Here is a 21,153-nt window from a genome sequence, read left to right as displayed (position 1 = left end):
CCATGGAATATAACAAAAAGTGTTTCTGAAATAAATTACATACCCCACCTTTAATACATCGCAACCAGAATCAGCTGTTCAGAGCAGCAAATGAGTCACGATATAGTTATACATTAATCGCTAAAAGAGACTGGTTAAAGCTAAGCTTGTTCATGTGAAAGTGTTATTTAAGATGGCTTGAATGACATCTTTATCGAAAATGTTCTTCATGGTTACTTATCTCCCCTCCATGAAAAGAATAACATGAATAAATATGATGTAAGTGTTGGTTGGGATTAGTATTCCTGATAGTGCTTCAGAGCTTTAAAAAAGCAGAAGAGTTTTCTTCATCTCATCATGTTCTCCCATTTGGCCACATAAAAACTCCTGCTGATTTACTTTAAAGGCAATTTATCTGTTATTGGCATGGTATTCAGTTGTGCTCCCTTTGTGGTTTCCATTGGCGGGCAAACGTTCACCAGGAATGCACAACAAGCAGAAATATCATCAAAAGTTTAAATCAACATTGCATGTACAAAGGCATTGATTTGCTTTGGGGGCTCTGAGAATAGAAGCTGTGGCTGAAATCCACTGACACACTGGATGGAAATTACACATTCTGAAGCAATTTTTCAGAACCATTCTGTGATGTTATCAGATCAGAAAGGAAACACGGGTGGAAGCGGAACAGGAGGGAATGCACTGTGCATTTATAAGAATCTCAGTAAAAATACTGAACACACAGGGTAAGGATTTAGCAACCAGGAACAAAGAAGCAGTGATAAATAGCTTTTCCTGTCAAATACATTATTTATATGTTCGTATGGGACCTTCCGAAATGTCCATTGTTTGAGAGGCAAGATCCTCTATATGATCATAGTATTTCATTCAGGCAAGTCTCTCTGAAAATCATTGACCTGTATACCTCTCTTTTGTAACTAATTGTTGAATATATTATTATTTTTACCTTAAAAGCAACCATTTGATCTTGTATCTGGGTTATGGTGATGCTTTAGTAACATATCATTAAAAGCAAGGGTTGTGGGAAGACTTTAAAAACAATAACTCTCAACACAATCAATCACAATTCTGTAGGGGTTTCTTTTCTCTTACTTACCCATTACTCAAACAGACTTACCATGTTATGATGATCGTTAAAATCAAGCTATTATATGATTTATTAGCTTTTTATTAAATGCTGGATATTTGCCAGTCAGCGCTTGCAACAGTCAGAACAATGAGGCTCACTCCCAGTGTGAAAATATTGCCAAGCAGTGTTTAAAAGTGGCAATTAAGTATAATTTTGGCACATATTATTCACTAATTAAAGTTTCCATCTGTCTTATAAATGAGCATATATCAAATACACTAAGGTTTCTAAGATGATATGGTCTTTTTCCATTTGAAGTATTATTACCGCCACAAATCCTTCCAGTAACAGCCTTATAATTATATTGAGAAGTAATCCTTTCCGTCTCATTACAGTATAGTGTGTAAATGGAAGTATTTATGCAGGGAGGGAGGCGTGTGGTGCAGTGGGTTGTGCGTTGGTGTTCGGATCAAGGGGTTACAGGTTCAAACCCCATTGCAGTCAGCATGTCGTTGTGTCCCTGGGCAAGACACTTCACCCCAAATTGCTCCTGTGGGGATTGCCCACAGTATTGACTATGTAAGTTGCTTTGGATAAAAGCGTCTAACAAGTGACATGTAATGTAATGTAATTGATATAAGAAACTCAATGTACTGTGATGCAATACAACATCACCACCAACTGACTGAAAAGTGACCATAGAGTTCAATAAAGCTGTACATAAGCTTTCAAATGTTGCATTTATTGCAGCACTATTGCGGAGGATTGCATTAGATTGTTCAGGTGTACCTAATAAAGTGAAAGCTCAGTGTATACCCCAGAGTTTTTCCTCAAATTGCATAGTCTCATAGGGTCACTCTGGCTGAAAGAGCTAAAGTAATGCAATTAGTCGGGTTTCCAATGGAGAGTTTTAGTGCTATATGGCCTAGATGGACTTTTAGAGGCTTTCTGCCAAGACTGAAATTCTGCAGAACATAAATGAATGCCTATATCTATTTTTGGCATTGGAAAGAGTCACATTTAAAGCCATCATAAGATGTCTTCACTTATACTGTAAAAACATTGGCCTTAAAAACTCCATACTGGTTGAGCCTTAATTAAAACACAACTTGCTCTACAAGACAGATTTGCTGGTCCAACTGACAGGCTGTAATAAATCAAAGGGTCACCTCGGCAGCTCCCGGACTAATGACATGCCACAGTAATTGTGGCTCGAGCAGGCAGGGTCACTGATCGTCTGACAGGAATGAAGGGCCTCATTTGGCATTCACACCTGTCCTTTTGAATCTGCCACAAAAAGAACCCCTTTCTCTTTTTTAAAACAAATGATTATGTGTGGAAACAATGCACGGCCTCCTGGCTCGGAGTCATTCTGTGTGCTCGGCTCATCTCACAGAGTAATGCACATCAAGCATTAATGGTTCAGAACAACATGAGTGAACTACTGGCTGCATATTACGCTGTGTGGCAGGCCGAGGGAGGACGGAGCCATATTAATCCAGGAGGCTGACACAAAGTCCATTAGGATTTATCAGCCAGTCTGAATTATATCTAATGTCCTCCTTACCAGCTTTTAAGAAATATTGCTGAGTTAACCGCTAACATGCCGTCTGCTGCTGTGTTTTGTTTCTAGGGTCTCTCTGAAGAATGCCAGTATCTGTTTCAACCTCAGCTCATCGTCCAGAGGCTCGTTGGGATTTCGGTGCTTTACCCTGGATACTTCATTGACCAGATGATCCCTGTCCATAACAGATCTGCACTTTATAAGTAAGTCTTCCATTATTCCCCACCACACCTCTTATTTCCTTCTTATGGTTTTTTCTCAGTGTTCTCTGTGAGCTTATTGTGCATTTTCATTTTAAAAGACAATGAAATTGCAAAGTGTGTGCTTACAGTGTGAGCATCTTTATTGACTTCCTCTTCTCTAAAAGTCACCTCAACGTTGTGAGCAGAGGAATATGAAAAATGTTTTTTATATTCTTATATATCTGCCTAAAAAAGCAAAGGATGTATTACCCTGGGAGCAATTCATATAATTAAAACTGAAAAGACACACTGTTCTTTCATAGTAATAATTATTGTAACATTTTCTATCCAGTGTTTTTATCTAATAAATATGAATTTGTGTGTGTGTGTGTGTGTGTGTGTGTGTGTGTGTGTGTGTGTGTGTGTGTGTGTGTGTGTGTGTGTGTGTGTGTTTGTGCTTGTGCAGAGTGTTCATCCCCAATTATATATCAAAGGTGAAGGTTCAGCTGGTAAACTGCAGCACCAAGAACAGGAGCAGCAACAGTTGTCCCGTGGTGCTGAAGATAAGAGCGCGGGCGCCGCCGGTGCATAACTCAAGTGCCCTCGACTGCAGGGAGTGGAACCCCTGTGAGTTAGACACGCTCGTGCCTGCCTGGGAACAATGGTACTACATCCTGGTGGAGAGATATCTAACTAACTCCAACGTCTACTTCCGCATCGGTGTGCAGGTCACAGGTGAGTGTCTTTTAAAATGTGATTAATGAGTATTCGGCTTTGTTTGTTTTGTTTTTTCATTTTTATGAATTTCTGTTGCCTAAATGTAGGCTTCACGGCTTACTATAAAGAAAATACCTTTCTTTATATGAGAAAAACAACCAAATCAAACATCAACGTCAAACAAAAAACACACTTACAGTAAACACTGAGAATAAAAAAGAATACCCCTCATCTATTTACCTTTCCTTTTTTTCTCCATACTGGTACCCCAATATATATTCAACTGTATTTGTAATGTAATGGCTACATTATAGATCTGACCCTCATAGTGTGATATTTGCTTTATTTCTTACATTTACAATCACCTATATGGGAACATTATGGGTAGGTTATACGTTTAGCATTTTTCGTATTATTTTATTAGGTTTAAAAATGTGATTTGAGTTCTCTAGTTTTTTTTCTCTTTTTTTCTTAATATGAAAATATCTTATCACAAGTATTTTACCAATTTTGCCAATCAAACAAAAATGATGACATGATTTATGAGAGGTAATGTGTTTGTGATTACTCTCACTAGAATAAATTACGTTTTGTTGACACATTCTGAGCGCTGTTTGCTTCCAGCCTCATTCAACATTTTTCTTCCTGCTGCTTTTGATGTGCAATTCAACATGATACTGGGGTCGTTTTTATAAACCTGAAATCTCATTAACTGCACCAAATAAAAGTGGATTTTTGCAGCATGCCACATACAACATCCATAATTATAGAGTCAAAGAAGAAAGGATTTTGGTTTTATATTGGCCCAGGTTCTTTAAAAACATGACTGATTCTTTGGTGTAATTTATCCTTAAAAAAGCAAAAATAAAATGTCTTTTAAAACGTTTCCAATATGCTAAAGCTTGATGCGAGGGGCACAAATTAATTTGGAACATGTGTACTGATCAGGAAACAATGGCCAGACACCGCCGGACCATTAGTAGAGTTGTTTGAGTAAAGGATGTAGCGTAAACAGAGGGGATTCTTATGGGATCGCTAAGAAGCCAGTGATCGGATGCTAACGTGCTGCATGCTGTGTGGAGAGAGTGGAGATATTTTTTATGCTCACTCTACAGGGATGGCTAACAAATCTGTGGGAAGTCGTCTCCCGTGTAGCGATCCCCTGCCTGTGTTGGACACTGTACAGTGCACTTTGTCACCATAGCAACACAGAGACTAATTATTCACACTCTGTTTCTCCCCCCGCCTGCCGGGCAGATCTTACTTGACCTTTTTGTGGATTTAAATTGAAGAACACCTCAGGTTTAGAGAAAAGACCATCTGGAGTCTTCACCTTCTCAGGCTTTTCTCGCCATCATACCTTATTGTTGTTCCAAGCCTTCTTAGAATGATGTGCCCTTTACTCCAATCCAGTCTAATTTACGTATTATTTTGGGAGCTGCATAGACAGGAAGTAGTGAAACTAGGTTGCACTTTATTATTTATAGTTGTTTATACCGTATTTCCACTGCAGGTTTCCTGCCCTTTAAAATATCCGCATTGAAGAGAGATTGTGTGTTGTGCTGTGTATGAAATCAAAAAGAAATCAGCTCTTTGGATTATAATGTTATGAAACAGTATGTTTACACAGCCCCGCCTCTCCCACCCACCCACAATTATGCATTCCTAAACATATTTTGGTCTTATACATCACATTTTCTTGTTCCAACCAAAGTTGCAATTGCCTCGAGCCAGCAGTATTTGGTATTTCAGTATTTTTATGAGAGCTTCAGCTGTCTGAACGGACATCAAAATACTTCAAACCCTTTCAGAGACAACACTATGCAAACGAGGCTGATCTAGAAAAGCCTTTGAAATCCTTTCCCCTTGGGGATTGGCAGTATTTGATGGTACTTTGCCAGTTGCCATCAATGACCATTTTGCAGAGTTGCTTTGTGTTGAGTGAAAGCATACTGTTTGCAATTACACTGAATCTTTATCTCATTAAAAAGCAGTGTTCTGCGCTGAACCTCGCTGTTTACATTATTGAAGCCAGCCGAAGGGGATCATTTCAAACATTTGCAAGAGACTTGGTTGCTTGGCATGCATAATATCGCAAGTAAAATAACTTACTTGGTTATTGCCTGTTTGTTTGGGACTTACAGGGGATTGGTTGTTTGACATTATGGTAGGCAGTGTTATTACATTACACAAGATGTAGCAAGGTACATTCTTGAAAGCTCTTGCAACAAGCCAGTAAAACTCCATCATACTGGGGTCGCTTTGATTGATTTTCTTTATGAATCTAATATTTTCTCCTCTCACAAGATTGCTCCAAGACCAATTTGTCAAAGGACCAGTCTCAGCCCAGCTCCTCCATGAACATGCCTCAGTCTTTTGGAACGGCGATGGGTTTCTCTCTGTCTGAGACGCTGTCGGTTGCCTCCCTGCCCAGCCTGACGCAGAACGACAGTCACCTCCACACCTCTGAGGACAGCATCATTTACCTCCCCCCCACGGCCGACTACAACAAGTGCTGGCCCATCCGCCCGACCCTGCGCAATGAGCTGGACACCTTCTCTGTGCACTTCTACGTCTTCTTTGGTCCAAATATATCCATCCCACCGGACAGGGCTGCTGTGTTCGCCATCAACCTGATGCCTGTTTTAGACAGCGGAGGAGTCCTCAACATGGAGCTCAAACTCAACATGGTGAGTTGCTCTAGAGACACTATCTATTTTATTTAAAGGCACAATACATGATACAATGTTAAAAGAAATGTTTAACGCCAATTTGCTATTACAAATTGGTTGGAAGGTTTTTATTATGGTTATTTATAAGCTATACACTATGAAAAACTGAATATGAGTGATTAGGTGTTCTGATACTGCTCGTATTTTGTTAGTTTTTATACAAGAAAACATTAATGTTGTTTTATTAATGATGAGATTACAAGCACAACTTGCTTATTTTTGTTATCTAGACACATGAATTGGGTTTCAATCCTTATATATTTGTTTAGAATGTACACAAAGGTGTCTGTATCTGAATATAGTTTACTTTAAATGGACAAGTCTTAATATCAATGCCTATCACTTGTAGCTGGCTAGCTAGCCTGCAACCATGAACAAAAAAAGAGAATAATGAGAAGTCTTTCAAAGTTCAAAATTAATTCTCAATCTGCCCATAAATATAGAGTCTGATAAATGTAAAGCGTCATCATGAGGCCATGATGTGGTTTGAGGGGGAGATAAATCCTTAATGCGGTTGGCAAGTAAAAGAAGATTACCAGACACCTTGAGGATTCATAAAGCAGACATCTTGGTTCCAAATGTTGCCATCGTCAGCCTTCAACTGCTGCAATATTGCAAACGATGAGATCAAAATAATTAAGTAAATATGCAAGAGTCAGCGAAGGGAAACTAGGAAACGTGTCTGGCTCAGAGAGCATCTTAATATGGATGCTTGTCTAGTCATAAACGTTGCTGTGGAGCTGAAAAGGTTCACAATGGAAAGGGTTTGTCACACATATCTCTAATTGAGAAGAAGAACATGCAAATATCTGCTAAGCAGGATCTGATATGTCTTTGTTAGGCTGTTCTTGAGATATTAATGCTACCTGCAGTGGCTCTGGAGAGCTCCTGGCTGGCAGATGGACTTTTGAACAATTCATTCTTATATGAAAAGCAAGGCAGCCAGTTTTGAAACAATGAAGCATGAAACTCTGTCAAACATCTTCAGTTCAAAGGCGTATCCTGACATTTCGGAAATATCTTTTTGTCTTCCTGGGAGTTGGATTGTAATCTGTGTTATCTCTCTGCTTTCAGGAAAGATATTGGTCAAGGATATGTTTAGCCTGCAGATCTGTGCTTAGCACCAAAGGCAGAAGCAGGAAGAAACAACTATCCTTTAGAAAAAACAGAAAACTAAAACAACTGTCAGATGAACAGAGCAATCTTTCTGCGAGGTTCATTCGGTAGCTGTTGTTGTCATTTTGATCTTATCACATGATTTCCCCCTGCAGAGCAAGTTGCCCAGTTGTAATGTTTTCCTTTTTCTAAAAATATGTTGATTGAAGACACATGACACATAGAAAATACATTTTGTATAGTATATCAATGGGAACCACAGTTACAGATAAAAACAACTAGTGATCAGCTTAGTCTTAAATACTGTACATCAATTGAAAAGCCAGTTTGATCTTCACTTGAAGGCGTACAAAATGTAAATGCACATTCATAACCAAAGCAAACTGTAAGAGAGTGCCCAGTTATAATGTTATGGCATATGTTAGAATGTCAATTCTTTCAGAGCACTGTCTATAAGTATGTATTTTTTCAAATTTGCTTAAGATTAAAGGTTGATATTTTGACTGTGAAATACTTTAGTGTCATACACGCAAAAGCTCAAAGAAATCGACTGAACCGACTTTCTGATGAGATAAGAAAACTGATGCTTGATTTTAAAATGGTTTACATTGTTTACTTGTTAGCCACCAAGACAGCCAAGACGTTTCTGGGTTTTTCAACATTTCAACTGCAGTGAGCCTATGAACTTCTTTTTTTTTTAAAAGCTTCAAAACATATATTATATTTTGCTGTTTTTTCATTATATAGGAAATTACTCTTTAACATTTAGATAAAATATAACCTCTAAAATCGATGAATGTAATATGTTTTTCGCTATACATGTTAAAGCGAAAGGTTTAAAGCTGTTATCATGCAGCCGCATGCTGTCTGCCTGCTTCCACTTTGTGATAAGCCAGCCTAAACTCATCTTTCATCTCCACTGCACACACAGAGATGAAATTGATAATCAATCTTCCCATCTAACCTCCGGTAGGAAAGCAAAGAGCCTTATTTCCCAAAATGTCAGAGAAAAACACAAACAGTTAACTGCAAGGAAAGGATATAATTGACAGTAATGAATATGATGGTTTATTGATTGACAGTTAGTTCAATTCTGGGGGAGACCCTGACCCCTCCAACCCACTGTGTGTTTATTGGTTAATTTTAACTCGGCGGATGTCACAGAGACAGTTTGCTGCTTTAAAACCGCTGTATGAGCCGCAAGATGTATTCTTCAGAGACACTGTCATGCGATATTATTCTATGGACAGATTCCTCCCACCCGGCGGTGATCTGTCACTCGCTTGTCCCAGCAGGATCCAGTCAGGCGCTGCCACGGGGGGACTCTGGCAGATTTGCAGGGCTTTAGGAGACAATAGCTGGAGCTGCTTGTCTGCCTTGCATCACTCTCTGTGAAAGGAATGCATATGGCTTTTCGTTCCACTGATACCTCAACCGGTGGTAGATCAGTTTAATTGCTTAAGATCCATTTTTTCTACGTTTTCTCCAGGTATGTAGACAAGACATTGTAAGCACTGCAATGAGCGTCCATGAGAAGGTTGGACTTGTTAACTTTTATTTTACAGTGTTTTTTTTACACACACACATAATGAATTTAAATTAATGACTATTTTTATATAAGCATGATACATTACATATACATGTATTCATATAAATGTTGCCCCAAAAAAAGAAATGGCAATAAATAGATACAAGTTTTTCTCTAGGTATTTTATTGATTTATGTAAATTTGCATTTATTTAAACAATTATTTCGATATTTATTAACAACCACATTTGTAATCAGTGAATGAGAGCCAGGTAAGATGGCATAGTTGTTTAACACTAGCTCTCACAAAATAAATGTTGAAAATGGAAAATAAATGAGAATACACTTTAGTTACGAGTATTAATCTATTTATTTCCCTTTTTAGGGATCAACATTATGATTTAATTATTTGAAGGGAACATCATTTATTTATTCCTCTATAGTTCCTCTATAGTTTTACGTTTGGGGCCCAAGGTCTGCGAGCATTTTTGTAAAATTATGTTTTTTAATATAAACAATTGAACTGAAAAATATGTTCATGTTTGCTGTTAAGATAAATCAAATCAAATCAAATCAAGTTTTATTTATATAGCACATTTATAAACGATTTTTGGTCGAGCCAAAGTGCTGTACATATAATAAAAATACCCTACAGTAAAGACACTTTACAGCAAATACAACAGCACAGTTTGTTCAGAATATCAGTATGAGAAAAACGACACCCTCTGTCCTTAGACCCTCACATCGTACAAGGAAAAACTTCCGGAGAAAACCCACAGTTTAAAGGGAAAAATGGGAGAAACCTCTTAGAAACCTAAGATAAGATAAGATGTACTATATTGATCCCAAATTGGTAATACATTCTTATCTTATCTGTTGCTAAGCAGCATTTGTATACTCAGAGGGGGGGATACTTAAGATAATATATTTATTATTATTCAAATTATTAAGTTCAAGTATAATAAGTCAAAACAGAGCCTGTTTGATATTTTTCTGAACAAAATTCAAACTTATAATGGAGTTTATATTAATTAGTTTGGGCTCTAGGACGTGCAGCATACAGTCTCCATGCCAACTTCATCCATGCGTTTGCATCAGTTGGCATTGTGTCTCACTCGGCAGATGTCATCAGCGAAACTCCTGGGAAATTTAGCAAATCAAAAGCTACACAACAGATTACTATTATGAGAGTGGAAATCAGAAATCTGTAGTCATTATTTTAAAGCAATTACTCTGAAGTCTCTTCTACAGTAGTTTGCCTCAGTCAGTAACCTTGAAGATTTAATCGATGAAAGAGAGCGCTCCTGTTTGAATTATGAAATCACGCACACATTCGTAACAGCTGCATAATGGATCAGGCATATAAATCACTATATTAAACAGGATTAATGTAGCAATGTTCACAGAAATGTTACAAAGGGCTCTACAACTATCAGCAATAAATAAAAACCCAAACAAAATGAGCATTACAAATCCAAGGTGAATTTAAAATGAGGCAAAAAACAGACAAGCTCTACAACACTGGAACATAAATTAACAACAACGCCTTGCATGGGGAGGAAAGATTGACATTCTTTGTGAATTACTGGTTATGGAGATGGAGCTGGAAGATGGATTCAGACTCCAGAGCTATCAGTGAAATCTTAATGTGAGCTACACCCAGGCAGACTGATGTGGAAAACAAAGGAACCTTTTGATTTATACAACTGATCAATGGTTCAGACACGTGTTGAGAAGGATCTTACATATCCAAAAAGAATCATCTGTATGGAGCTTCATTAATGTAATATTCTGTTGGTGGTAGCAGGCATATTACATGAGGCGGCCTCATAAAACAACTCTTGCCCAAAAGGGTATTCAAGATTCAAGTTCAGAAGTCCCAAAAGGATTTCTATTGCCAAAATATTACTAACCTGAACTAGATTATATTTTTGAGTGCATTATGTATTATGGTTTAATCTAATCCAACCAATAAATGTTCATTTATTGGTAAGTAGTGAGGCAGATAAGTAGATAAGTAGTGGTCAAAACCGCATCCTGTTGAATTCACACTCAGCAACTTGCCTTAAAGGCACAAGGCTTGTCATTTTCATCATTATTGTCCCATTTAGGACTGTGTGTGTGTGTGTGTGTGTGTGTGTGTGTGTGTGTGTGTGTGTGTGTGTGTGTGTGTGTCAAACATTAATATGCTAATTATGACCATTTCCCACAATTATCGAGTGATGACATTTTAAATATAGATGTGAATTACCACTTGACTGGTTGATAGAGGAATACAACTGCGAGGGGGTAATACTTGTTCACACAAAGAAAACACAAATATTTACACCTCTATGATATCAGTTAAAGCGAGAATAAGATGTGTTTTTATTCTATTTTGGCTGGATTCCTCCTGTGTGCCTCCTCATGCACATTGATGATCACTTTAGTTTTTCTGTATGACAGGAAGAACGCACAACAATACTTTTGCTTTTCAAAAATGTGTCAGCTTCTAAATACGTGTTGATTTATTTTGGCCAAGGGAAGCGTCAACAACTTTAAGAGGTCTAACTTAAAAAGCAGTCTTTAAAAATGATTGTTGTTGTGACTCTGGGCTTTATGTTTGAATGGACTTTTAATAGCACAATTGTACCCCGGGCACAGATGTGTACAGGGCATATCCTTGTAGCAGCAGTGTTTTAAACCTCTTTAGCAACATTAGCAACTCTTACTCTGCTGTAGACATAAGTGCTGATGTAGAACTGTAAAACTGTAGATTGAAAACTGCACATAGACTTGGGGTATACCCTGTGTAGCTATATGTGTCTAACAAGTATATGACAAAAATAGTATTTAAAAAACTAACTGTATATTAAGTGAGTGTTATGGGGTCAAGAGCAAAACTAAAATAAGATACAGCCATGTTAGTTTGTCTTTGAGACGTTATTTGACATCAGCATGCTTCCCTGCTTGCAACGGCATGGAAGTTTATTAAGTTAGGTGAAAACAATTACTAATGAGCACTAATGACAGTTATGAAGTTATTTTGAAGCGAATGGTTGATTTTGTGAATTTCTGGTCATAAATATTGAACAAAAAATGTTACAGTTAAAGGCCATTTTTTTTCTCACTCAATCACCTTCTGCCATTGGGCGTGATTTACAGTAGTCTTACTGTACTACCAAGAGAGAAGGCCAGATGGCGAGTTTAGGAAGCCTGAAAACTCAGCACCTGGCAAAGCGTCATTCCATTAATCAACAACTTTGCCAACTCCCGGCACATACATTATGCTCATTTTGGACGGGTGATAGAAGTCGTATTTATCCAATAAATAATTACGTTAAGTTCTCCCGACCACCAGGCACATCTCCCTATGGACACAAATGAATATGCTCTGCTGTAACCTCTCTTAAAAAGCAACTTTTACAATTTGCAGTTAAAGCAGTTAAAGGTTCAGTAACTTCGCTGGACACTTTTCACAATAGTTGTAAAACATGTCACCTTCCCAAAGACAGAGACACTGTGAATAACTTAGAAGGAATTTAGAAACTTGGGAAGTGTCACATTTGATGCCTGAATGATACTATATGCAGTGATGTATTGCTGCTATTCGTACTCCAGTAGTCCTTCCACCGGTAAACCAAATTGGACTGTAGTGGTCTCCTTTCACCTCTCTGCAGAATGAGCCAATTTGTGTAAGCATATGCAGCTCCGAACGCTTGAATAATTCTCCAGGATTTATTTTTCATGCCTGAGTGTGTTAATGTATAATTGATGCTTTAAGGAGATAAACTGCCAACATCTTTATTTAGTTGCCTCGGGCAGTCAGAGGAAGAGCTGTTTCACTTGATTTGTTAGTTTTAAAGTTGACTTTTTCACAGCTGAAATGAGACCTGAAGTCATCACAAACAGCGTTAGCTTAGCAGCAGGATGGCAGCAGATGGTCGGATGCTTGAATGACAAAAAGAGTTTTTGTTTCATTTTGCAGTCTACGTTGAAAGGAGCTAATGTCACAGTGTTCGGCTGCCTGAACCACGGGATGCCTCTCTTCTTACGGGATAACTCATCATTGAAGTGTGAATCAGGTATGTCTAATATAACTTTGACAACTTGGAGTGTGAGGCTCTTCCACATCTTCACCTTTGAGCAACAAAAACATTTATTCTCTTTCACCCAAAACGTTGGCCACTGTTTTGCCTAATCTTCAGATAGCTCTTCAACTGACATCATCTTTCAGTTGAACTAGCACTCGTTTGATCAGCACTCACAACAAGTGACACCTCAATATTACTCACACACGACTGACATATCACCTCCTTTTAATTGAAGTGAATCTTCAACTCCTTTCTGCACTTTATTTTCATCTAATTCTTGTATGTCACTGCTTGCTACTTAAATGCCACTTCATATTCATTCAGTATTCACTTGTTTAAACTCCATCCTCAACTATTTTAGTATTTTCTAATGTTTTTAATGCACAATTTCAGAAGCAGGAAAACATATATTCATTTCAGAAGAGGTCAACTGTTTTCTTAATGCTGCTGCATAAGCTCTTTCAGTTTCAAACCCTGTGATTTTTCTTTTTCTATTGCAGAAACAGAGGCTGGGTTTTTCCTTTCTGTGAACACCTCTGCTAATATCACCAAGTTGAGGATTCCCTATCCACAGACAGGCACCTGGTACCTCAGTCTGCGCTCTCTATGTGGCACTGAACACGGGTAAGAAAGGCTGCTTCTGTATTTATATAGATATGTGTTTATCCTGTATGATTACACGCTGCTTTAGTGGAGATTGAGAAATGTAAAAGTGTTAAAATCCAAAAGTGTATACAAAGATCAATGTCACGTAAATCTTACAAAAATAACCAACAACAATTAAAAAGTGAATAAGACAGCTTTAGGTGTTTCAGTACGTGGATTTAGTTATCTTTGGACAGGAGCAACCTGTCCATGTTTCCCGTCTTCTTGAAGCTGGTGTTAGGATCATTTTTATCTTACAGACATGAAAGTCTCTATTTTCTCATCGAACAAGAAAGAAAATGTGCTTAAATGTCAATCTATTCTTTTTAAAACAAAAACATTGGTACGAATTGTTTTCTCTGAAGTCAAAATTCACGGAAAACAGCCGGATGACTTTGACAGTCTCATAATCGACTATTCAGCTTGGTCCCAGTGGCCCAAAGCAGCCTCTGTGAAACAATGTTGCTGTCAATTGCAGGATGACAGTTGCAAAATAGGATATAAAGTCCTATTTCTTAAGAACATATTTGTAAAAGAATAAGTAATTTATTCCCCAACATTAATAAGTCAGTGCTCTAATGAAGACACCGTGCTCCCTGTTGAACGCTGCTGCCTCCCTCATTCAGCCTCACTCCCTCCCATCTGTCTCCCAGCAAATTAAACTGGGATTGACTCCATGAATGTACTGTACCTCTGGCAAACACCTAGCGCATGACATGGAGGAGGGTTTGATTTTCAGGTTTAAAAAGCAGATTTTTCATATTTTGACATTTGCATAGTGGGAAATTAACAAAATGATTATCATTTTGGCAGGTAGTAATTTAGTGTAAAAGAGATAAATAAACTCATTTTTTGGTATACTAAGCAGACCATAATACATTGAATTGACTGGAAATCTTTGGTTGTAGCCCTTGTTTTTTCTTGACTAGAACATATCTTATCTCTGTTGTTTTCTCCAGCTTCATGTACAGTTTCAACCACAGATGAGCACAACACCGTCTTTATCTGAGTGTGGTTTGAAGTCATTATGAGAAATGTTGCAAAACGTTTCCATTTAGTTGTCCATCACAATGATTTTCACAAGTTTCTAAGTATTAAATATCAGCAGATTGAGCTGTTTAGCCGAACTCTTAATGGCACAAAATTGCGAACAGAATGAAATTAAGCTTTTTTTTTGCTCGCAACATGGGACTTCCAATTGAATTTGAATAACAAATAATAGCAGATGGTGCGGGACATGAGCTCATCCTCACACGAGAGCAGTGCTGAGGTATGAAAATGTGGAAAACATTCACATATGTGATAGATTTCCACATGCAAAATTAATCAGGCCTTCTTAGAGAAGAAAAGAGGAAGTGTGAACGATAGACGCTCGTCAAGGCAATTAAACTGAGTGATATAACGTAAAGATTAAGAAGTGAGCAGCTGTGCCAATTAAAAGAATGGGTTCTGGGAAAAAGCAAAGAAACACATTTGTTACCTCCTGGAGTTTCATTGTTTCATGTGACTGATTGTATAAACTAGCATTTAATAAAGATTCAAGGCAAGCAACACAATGCAAGGTTGCTCCTTTGATCCTATGTAGCATGAGAGATTAAGACATTGTTTATAGGTCCATGTGAATCTGTTAGTTTGATAGCTGCAGTTAACTGCATAACCACACAATCTAACAGGCCAACCCAGTCTCACGGCATTTCGTGTTATAGTCACAACATTTAATCTATTGATTCGTGTTCACCAACACGATATTCTCCTTTTTTTTTTTTCGTGTCACACAGAACGATTTTAAAAGCAATGTATTTCTATTGGTAATGTGTTTCGTGCCTGCACCACGTCTTTTTGTCCGTTCGGGTCTTGGAAGACCGGAAGCTGTGGGGTTCATAAAAACATATTCGTACTCAATATCAAGCCACGATTATTGTTTTTATTTTAAATCGTATAATGTCTGACTTTTTTTGCTGTCCTTGAGGAAAATAAATGAGGCTCAGAGAAATCTATATTTTTTTGTTATTCTTTTCTAAATAACACACTGTTATTTATTCAACAATAACACACAATTATCCTTGTTTTTATTTATTTGTTTGATTCTATAATCTCAGGCTTTTTTGCCGTCCGTCAGGAACTGAATTTCAAAATAAAGTAACAGGAAACAGACCTATGCCTATATGGGACATTTCGAGCATCATTGCGATACACAGCCACTGAACTGATTACCCAAGATCCTCAGCTATGGTTGAAGCTCGGTGATTGGATGTTTTAGCCGCAATGCACGTTGGGATATGGTGTTAATGCGATATGAAATACGAAAAACATTTTGGAGCTTAGGATGGCCGAAGACACTACACTACCCATAATCCTCAGCTATTGTTTGGGACTACAGTCCCTTTGCTTGACAAACCCTGTGATTAATCTTCAAGCTCTGGGATTGGATGTTGGAGTGGCAGTGCGCCAAGGTTACGCCGAGCGTCAAACAGCACTTTGAAATGGAATGAAACCACGGCAGACTATCCAAAACTGGACTCGAACGGGACCCCCCCGCTCAGAACTACACATGCTGGCTATTGTGTTTCACAAAATGTTCTATGGGACGTCTCTACTGCAAACGTTTTTGTTTTTCACACAATTAGAAGTTGCCAGTATTAAACCCATTGGTGTTATCAAATTTAAAACATATAATTAATAAATGGGTGAAAATCGCTTGTGTCCATAATGCGCAGCATTAATATATACCCACATGACAGCTCATTGTTACTTTGTAATTCTACTCCACTACAATCCAGAGGTTAAGCTGGTATTTTTACTCCACTACATTTATTTGAGTTACTTTGCAGATTCTGATTAATGATGTGAAATATAAACAATCCTTAAATCAGACTTTAGTTACACCTGAGTAAAATTCAGGTAAGGTGATTGTCAAGTGCCAACAATCAGGCGAGATATTTGATAGTTGGTGCTTGAGAAGACTAAACATTTATCTGCAGATCTCTATAAAGCATATTCTCGTTATTCTCTACTAATAGTTAATTAAAGACTGTATAATGGCTATTTTGCACATCCCTTTCAAGATTTCAAGATTTTCAAAGGTTTATTGACATATCATATACACAATTATGTTGAAGTTATGCAATGAATGAAAAACTTGGGTCGCAGGTTCCTCAACAGTGCATTACAAGACATCTATCAATATGTGTGTATACCTCCATCATTAAACTGTCGTATTCTGCACATTTCTTATACTATCTAAATACATAAGAGTATAATTCATAATATCAGTTAAAGGTGGGGTAGGTAATTTTGGAGAAACGCTAGAATGCGCTAGAATTTGAAAATACACAACCGGAACAAATTGGCCACTTCCTATCAGAGCCCCTCCTCCAACACACACAAACGCGCACATGACCAATGAGGGCACGAGATAAGTTTGTGCACAGATGGAAGGCTGACAGGCAGGTAGGCCATCCAATCATTTTAGCCGTCGTGCTTTTCACAGTACTATGGCTTCCACAGATGAAATCTTTTTATGGATTTTTTGTCAAAGCATTTAATATATTCATTGCTATCGGGATGTTAAGAGTATTCCATGGAATATAACAACAAGTATATCTCGAGCCGGTTTCTCAAACGTACCTACCCCAACTTTAAAATAAGTGCTTCAACATAGTTAACATTGCAGGAAAGCAATATATATATTAGACGTTAAGTACTTGGTCAGGCTTAATATTGATCTATAGATACCCCCAAAGCTTTTTTCTTATTTGAAAGAAGACCTTAACCTAAAGTATTCTTTAATGTTTGAATAAAGGTTAATTCGTTTTTCTGTTTTGCACATCCTCCTATTAATATCTTTGTATATCCTGCACTAAACTGTTTTATTGTAGAGATCACTTACAGTATCTACTTGATTTTTTATATTCTATATTTCTATCATTGACCTTCTACTTATGTGATATATAATGTACTGTATGTACTCTTAATATTTTTTTCATCAAATATAACATAATAAAAAAAAAAAATTCAATAACGTGCTTTAACCACTAGGCGGTGCACACAAGGTACACACCCCATAATAACTTGTTATTATTAGTGTAGGACACTTATGTATGTATAACATTTGAAGATGTGTAGTTTTATTCATGTGTTCATATATTACGACAAAAAGACGTGCTGCAGGCACGAAACATACTACCAATAGAAATACATTGCTTTTAAAATCGTTCTGTGTTACACGAAAAAAAGGGGAAAATCGTGTTGGTGAACACGAATCAATAGATTAAATGTTGTGACTATAACACAAAATGCCGTGAGACATACATGTAGCAAAATAAAAACAATTAGGATTAAAATTGTTCTTAAGAAATACAAAAAAAGATGTTGGCTTATAAAATATCATTCTTTACTTTAGAAGGTAGTGTTGTGGAAAGTTCTAGGATACATATTAGAGATACTTAATGAAGGTCAAACCATCACAATAGAGCTCTAGCTTCCTTGTTGGTCTACAACAAGGACAGACATAATTTGTGTGAAATCCCTACTGTTATTGCTTCTGGTGATTGCACAAGCATAACAGAGTAACGTTGTTGGACTTATTACCCTAAAATGACTTTGTGTTGATATCCAACATAGTGCTGGACTTCATAAAACAACAAGAGAGACGCACTGACTCACTAGTCTGGCAATGCGTTGAGTGAATGTCCATGTCAGCATACTAACATGCTCACGATCACAATGCTGTTATTAAGCAAGACAAATTCTATCTATGTTTACCATCTTAATTTAGCAACATTTCTTGATTAGCACTAAACCCAAATACACTTGAGACTCAAATAAACACAAGTATTTTACCCAATTGTTGACCCGATGACGATGCTCTGTATTTAGCCAATGCTGATTTAATTGTTACAAATTGGAAGTGTTTACTAGCAATGAAACAAAACCAGTTGCTTCATAAATTAAAGCTCAATTGATTCTAGTATGTTCATGTGCCATTTACTGTTGGAGTTTTAAGCATGTTTGTTTGTTTGTGGCCTTTATTTAACCAGGTGAAAGCCCCTTGAGATCAAAAGATCTCTTTTTCAAGGGTGACCTGCAGGACATTAGTTACACATGTAACATAAAAACAACAGAACAACAATAAGGATGACAAACAACATAATGTACAGGGTAGTTTACAAACTCTATTTACAGTGACAGGTACCATGAGTATCAAACAGCATGTCACCCAGCCGAGTTTTAAAATGATGCAGGGGAACCAAAGTGCTCAGTTTTAAACATGTTTGCAGACTGTTCCAATTTAGTGGAGCTGCACAACTAAAAGCTTTCTTCCCTAAGACAGTCCTAGCACTTGGCACATTTAATAAAACAACATCATGAGATCTCAGGCAATATGTACTTTCAATTCGTCGAGAGATCAGAGAGCAGATATAAAAAGGTAGTTTACCCAACAAGGCTTTGTAAATGAACATGTACCAATGACTGAGCCTCCGTACAGTTAGTGAAGGCAGACCTGCCTTGGCATACAGGGTACAGTGATGAGTAAGTGCTTTACAGTTAGTAACAAATCTCAGGGCACTGTGATAGGCGGCATCTAACTTTTCCAGGCAATGGGCAGGTGCATTCATATAGATCAAATCACCATAGTCCAGCACAGGTAAAAAGGTCACAGTGACTAGCCTTTTCCTGGCTTCAAAAGAGAAACAGGACTTGTTTCTGAAAAAGAAACCTAGTCTAACCCTCAGCTTTTTAAGCAGGTTATTGACATGAAGTTTAAAAGTAAGACAATCATCAAGCCAGATACCAAGGTATTTATAACTGGTAACCACTTCAAGTACTTGTCCGTGCATAGTAACAATATCCAAAACAGGCTCTGGTGTCTTTTTAGCTTTTGAAAATAGCATTACCTTGGTTTTATCAACATTTAAAATAAGCATAAGTTTAGCAAGCTGAGTCTGAATAATGTTAAAAACAGCCTGTAATTTAACACCAGTCTCCTTAATGGAGGGACCTGCACAATACATCACGGTATCATCAGCATAAAAATGTAAAGTAGCTTCATCCACATTTTCACCTAAACTGTTGATATGGAGAATAAAAGTGGACCTAAAACAGAACCTTGAGGAACACCATTAGCAATGTTTAACCACTCAGAAGACAGCCCATCAAAGTGAACACATTGGGACCTTTCAGAGAGGTAGTTCACAAACCAACCCACTGCATGGCTGGATATGCCGATACTGAGTAGCCTCTGCTTTAAGATGCGATGATCGACGGTATCAAACGCTTTGGAAAGGTCAATAAATAGAGCTGCACAACTCTGCTTATTGTCTAAAATACTCGTAATGTCATTCACCACTTTCATTGTGGCAGTGATGGTGCTATGTTGTTTTCTGAAGCCTGACTGATGTTTAGACAGGATATCATTTTTACATAAAAACTCCTTTACCTGTTCACTCACTAGGCATTCGAGCACCTTCGCCAGAACTGACCATTTAGAGATTGGCCTATAGTTATTTAAAATAGTTGCCTCCCCTCCTTTTAGTAAAGGTAAGACATAAGCTGACTTCCATACTTTTGGAATTGCATTTGTGCTGAGGGAGAGGTTAAAAAGAGTAGTAAGAGGAAGAGCAATAAAATCTGCAGCTATCTTTAAAAAGAAAGGTTCTACGTTGTCCGGGCCAGCCGGTTTCTTAGGATCTAGCTTAGATAAGGCTTCATGAACAACATTGACAGTAAAAGGAGTAAAACTGAAAGGGTTTTCCAGACCACATTGTTCAGAGTCACGGATTGGGGTGTTCACAGAAGCAGAGTTAGTCACAGAATCAAACATAGAACCGTAGGACACAAAATGCTCATTAAAGCAATTTAACATAGTGGCCCTGTCCGATATAGTGCCAGATGCTGTGGTAAGGCACGGAGGTAGCTCATTACGGATCTCACCGGTGGATATCGATTTTTATTGCTTTCCAAAATTTCCTAGGATTATTTAGGTTTTCTGTGGTAACTGACAAATAGTACTTCGACTTTTGACATTTGAAGTGAAGCTATTCCTTAGCTGCCTAAAACGCAGCCACTCTACCTCTGAGCCTGATTGCCTAGCCTTTGCCCAGGCCTTGTTTCTCTCATGAAGGAGGCTAGACAGCTCAGCAGAAAACCAAGGATTGTCTCGTCCCTTTACTCTAAATGTACGCAGGGGTGCATGTCTATCAATGATCTCCATAAAACCAAGATAAAAATAAGACCATGTGGTTTCCACATCAGCACACAGATCAATTTTACCCCAATCAAAATCAAACAGATCATGCACCAAACCCTGCTCAACAAAATGTTTTTTGTCTCTCTTAATGATAATGCGAGGTTTAACCTTTTGGACCTTAGTGTCCCTAATTGTGGCTACAACACAGTGATCGCTCAGATCATTTGCAAATACTCCCACAGATGAATATTTATGGGGAACATTAGTTAAAATGAGATCAATTAGGGAGGATTTATTAGGGGACTTAATATTTGGGCGAGTAGGACTGTCAACAATCTG

General features: G+C 37.7%; 1 protein-coding gene across 1 annotated transcript in view; it reads left to right on the top strand.

The window, feature by feature from the left end:
- tmem8b (transmembrane protein 8B) overlaps positions 1–21,153 on the top strand; it is a 49,550-nt gene that overhangs the window by 8,398 nt on the left and 19,999 nt on the right. Inside the window, exons 4-8 of the mRNA XM_034236361.1 lie at positions 2,703–2,836; positions 3,282–3,550; positions 5,840–6,222; positions 12,875–12,971; positions 13,481–13,604. Coding sequence (XP_034092252.1) covers positions 2,703–2,836; positions 3,282–3,550; positions 5,840–6,222; positions 12,875–12,971; positions 13,481–13,604 — 1,007 coding nt within the window. The remainder of the gene's footprint in view (positions 1–2,702; positions 2,837–3,281; positions 3,551–5,839; positions 6,223–12,874; positions 12,972–13,480; positions 13,605–21,153) is intronic.

Source organism: Gymnodraco acuticeps, unplaced genomic scaffold (assembly GCF_902827175.1).
Source record: "Gymnodraco acuticeps unplaced genomic scaffold, fGymAcu1.1, whole genome shotgun sequence".
Taxonomy (NCBI): Eukaryota; Metazoa; Chordata; class Actinopteri; order Perciformes; family Bathydraconidae; genus Gymnodraco; species Gymnodraco acuticeps.
Note: the sequence above shows the minus strand (reverse complement) of the source record. Positions and strands in the feature narration are given on the sequence as shown.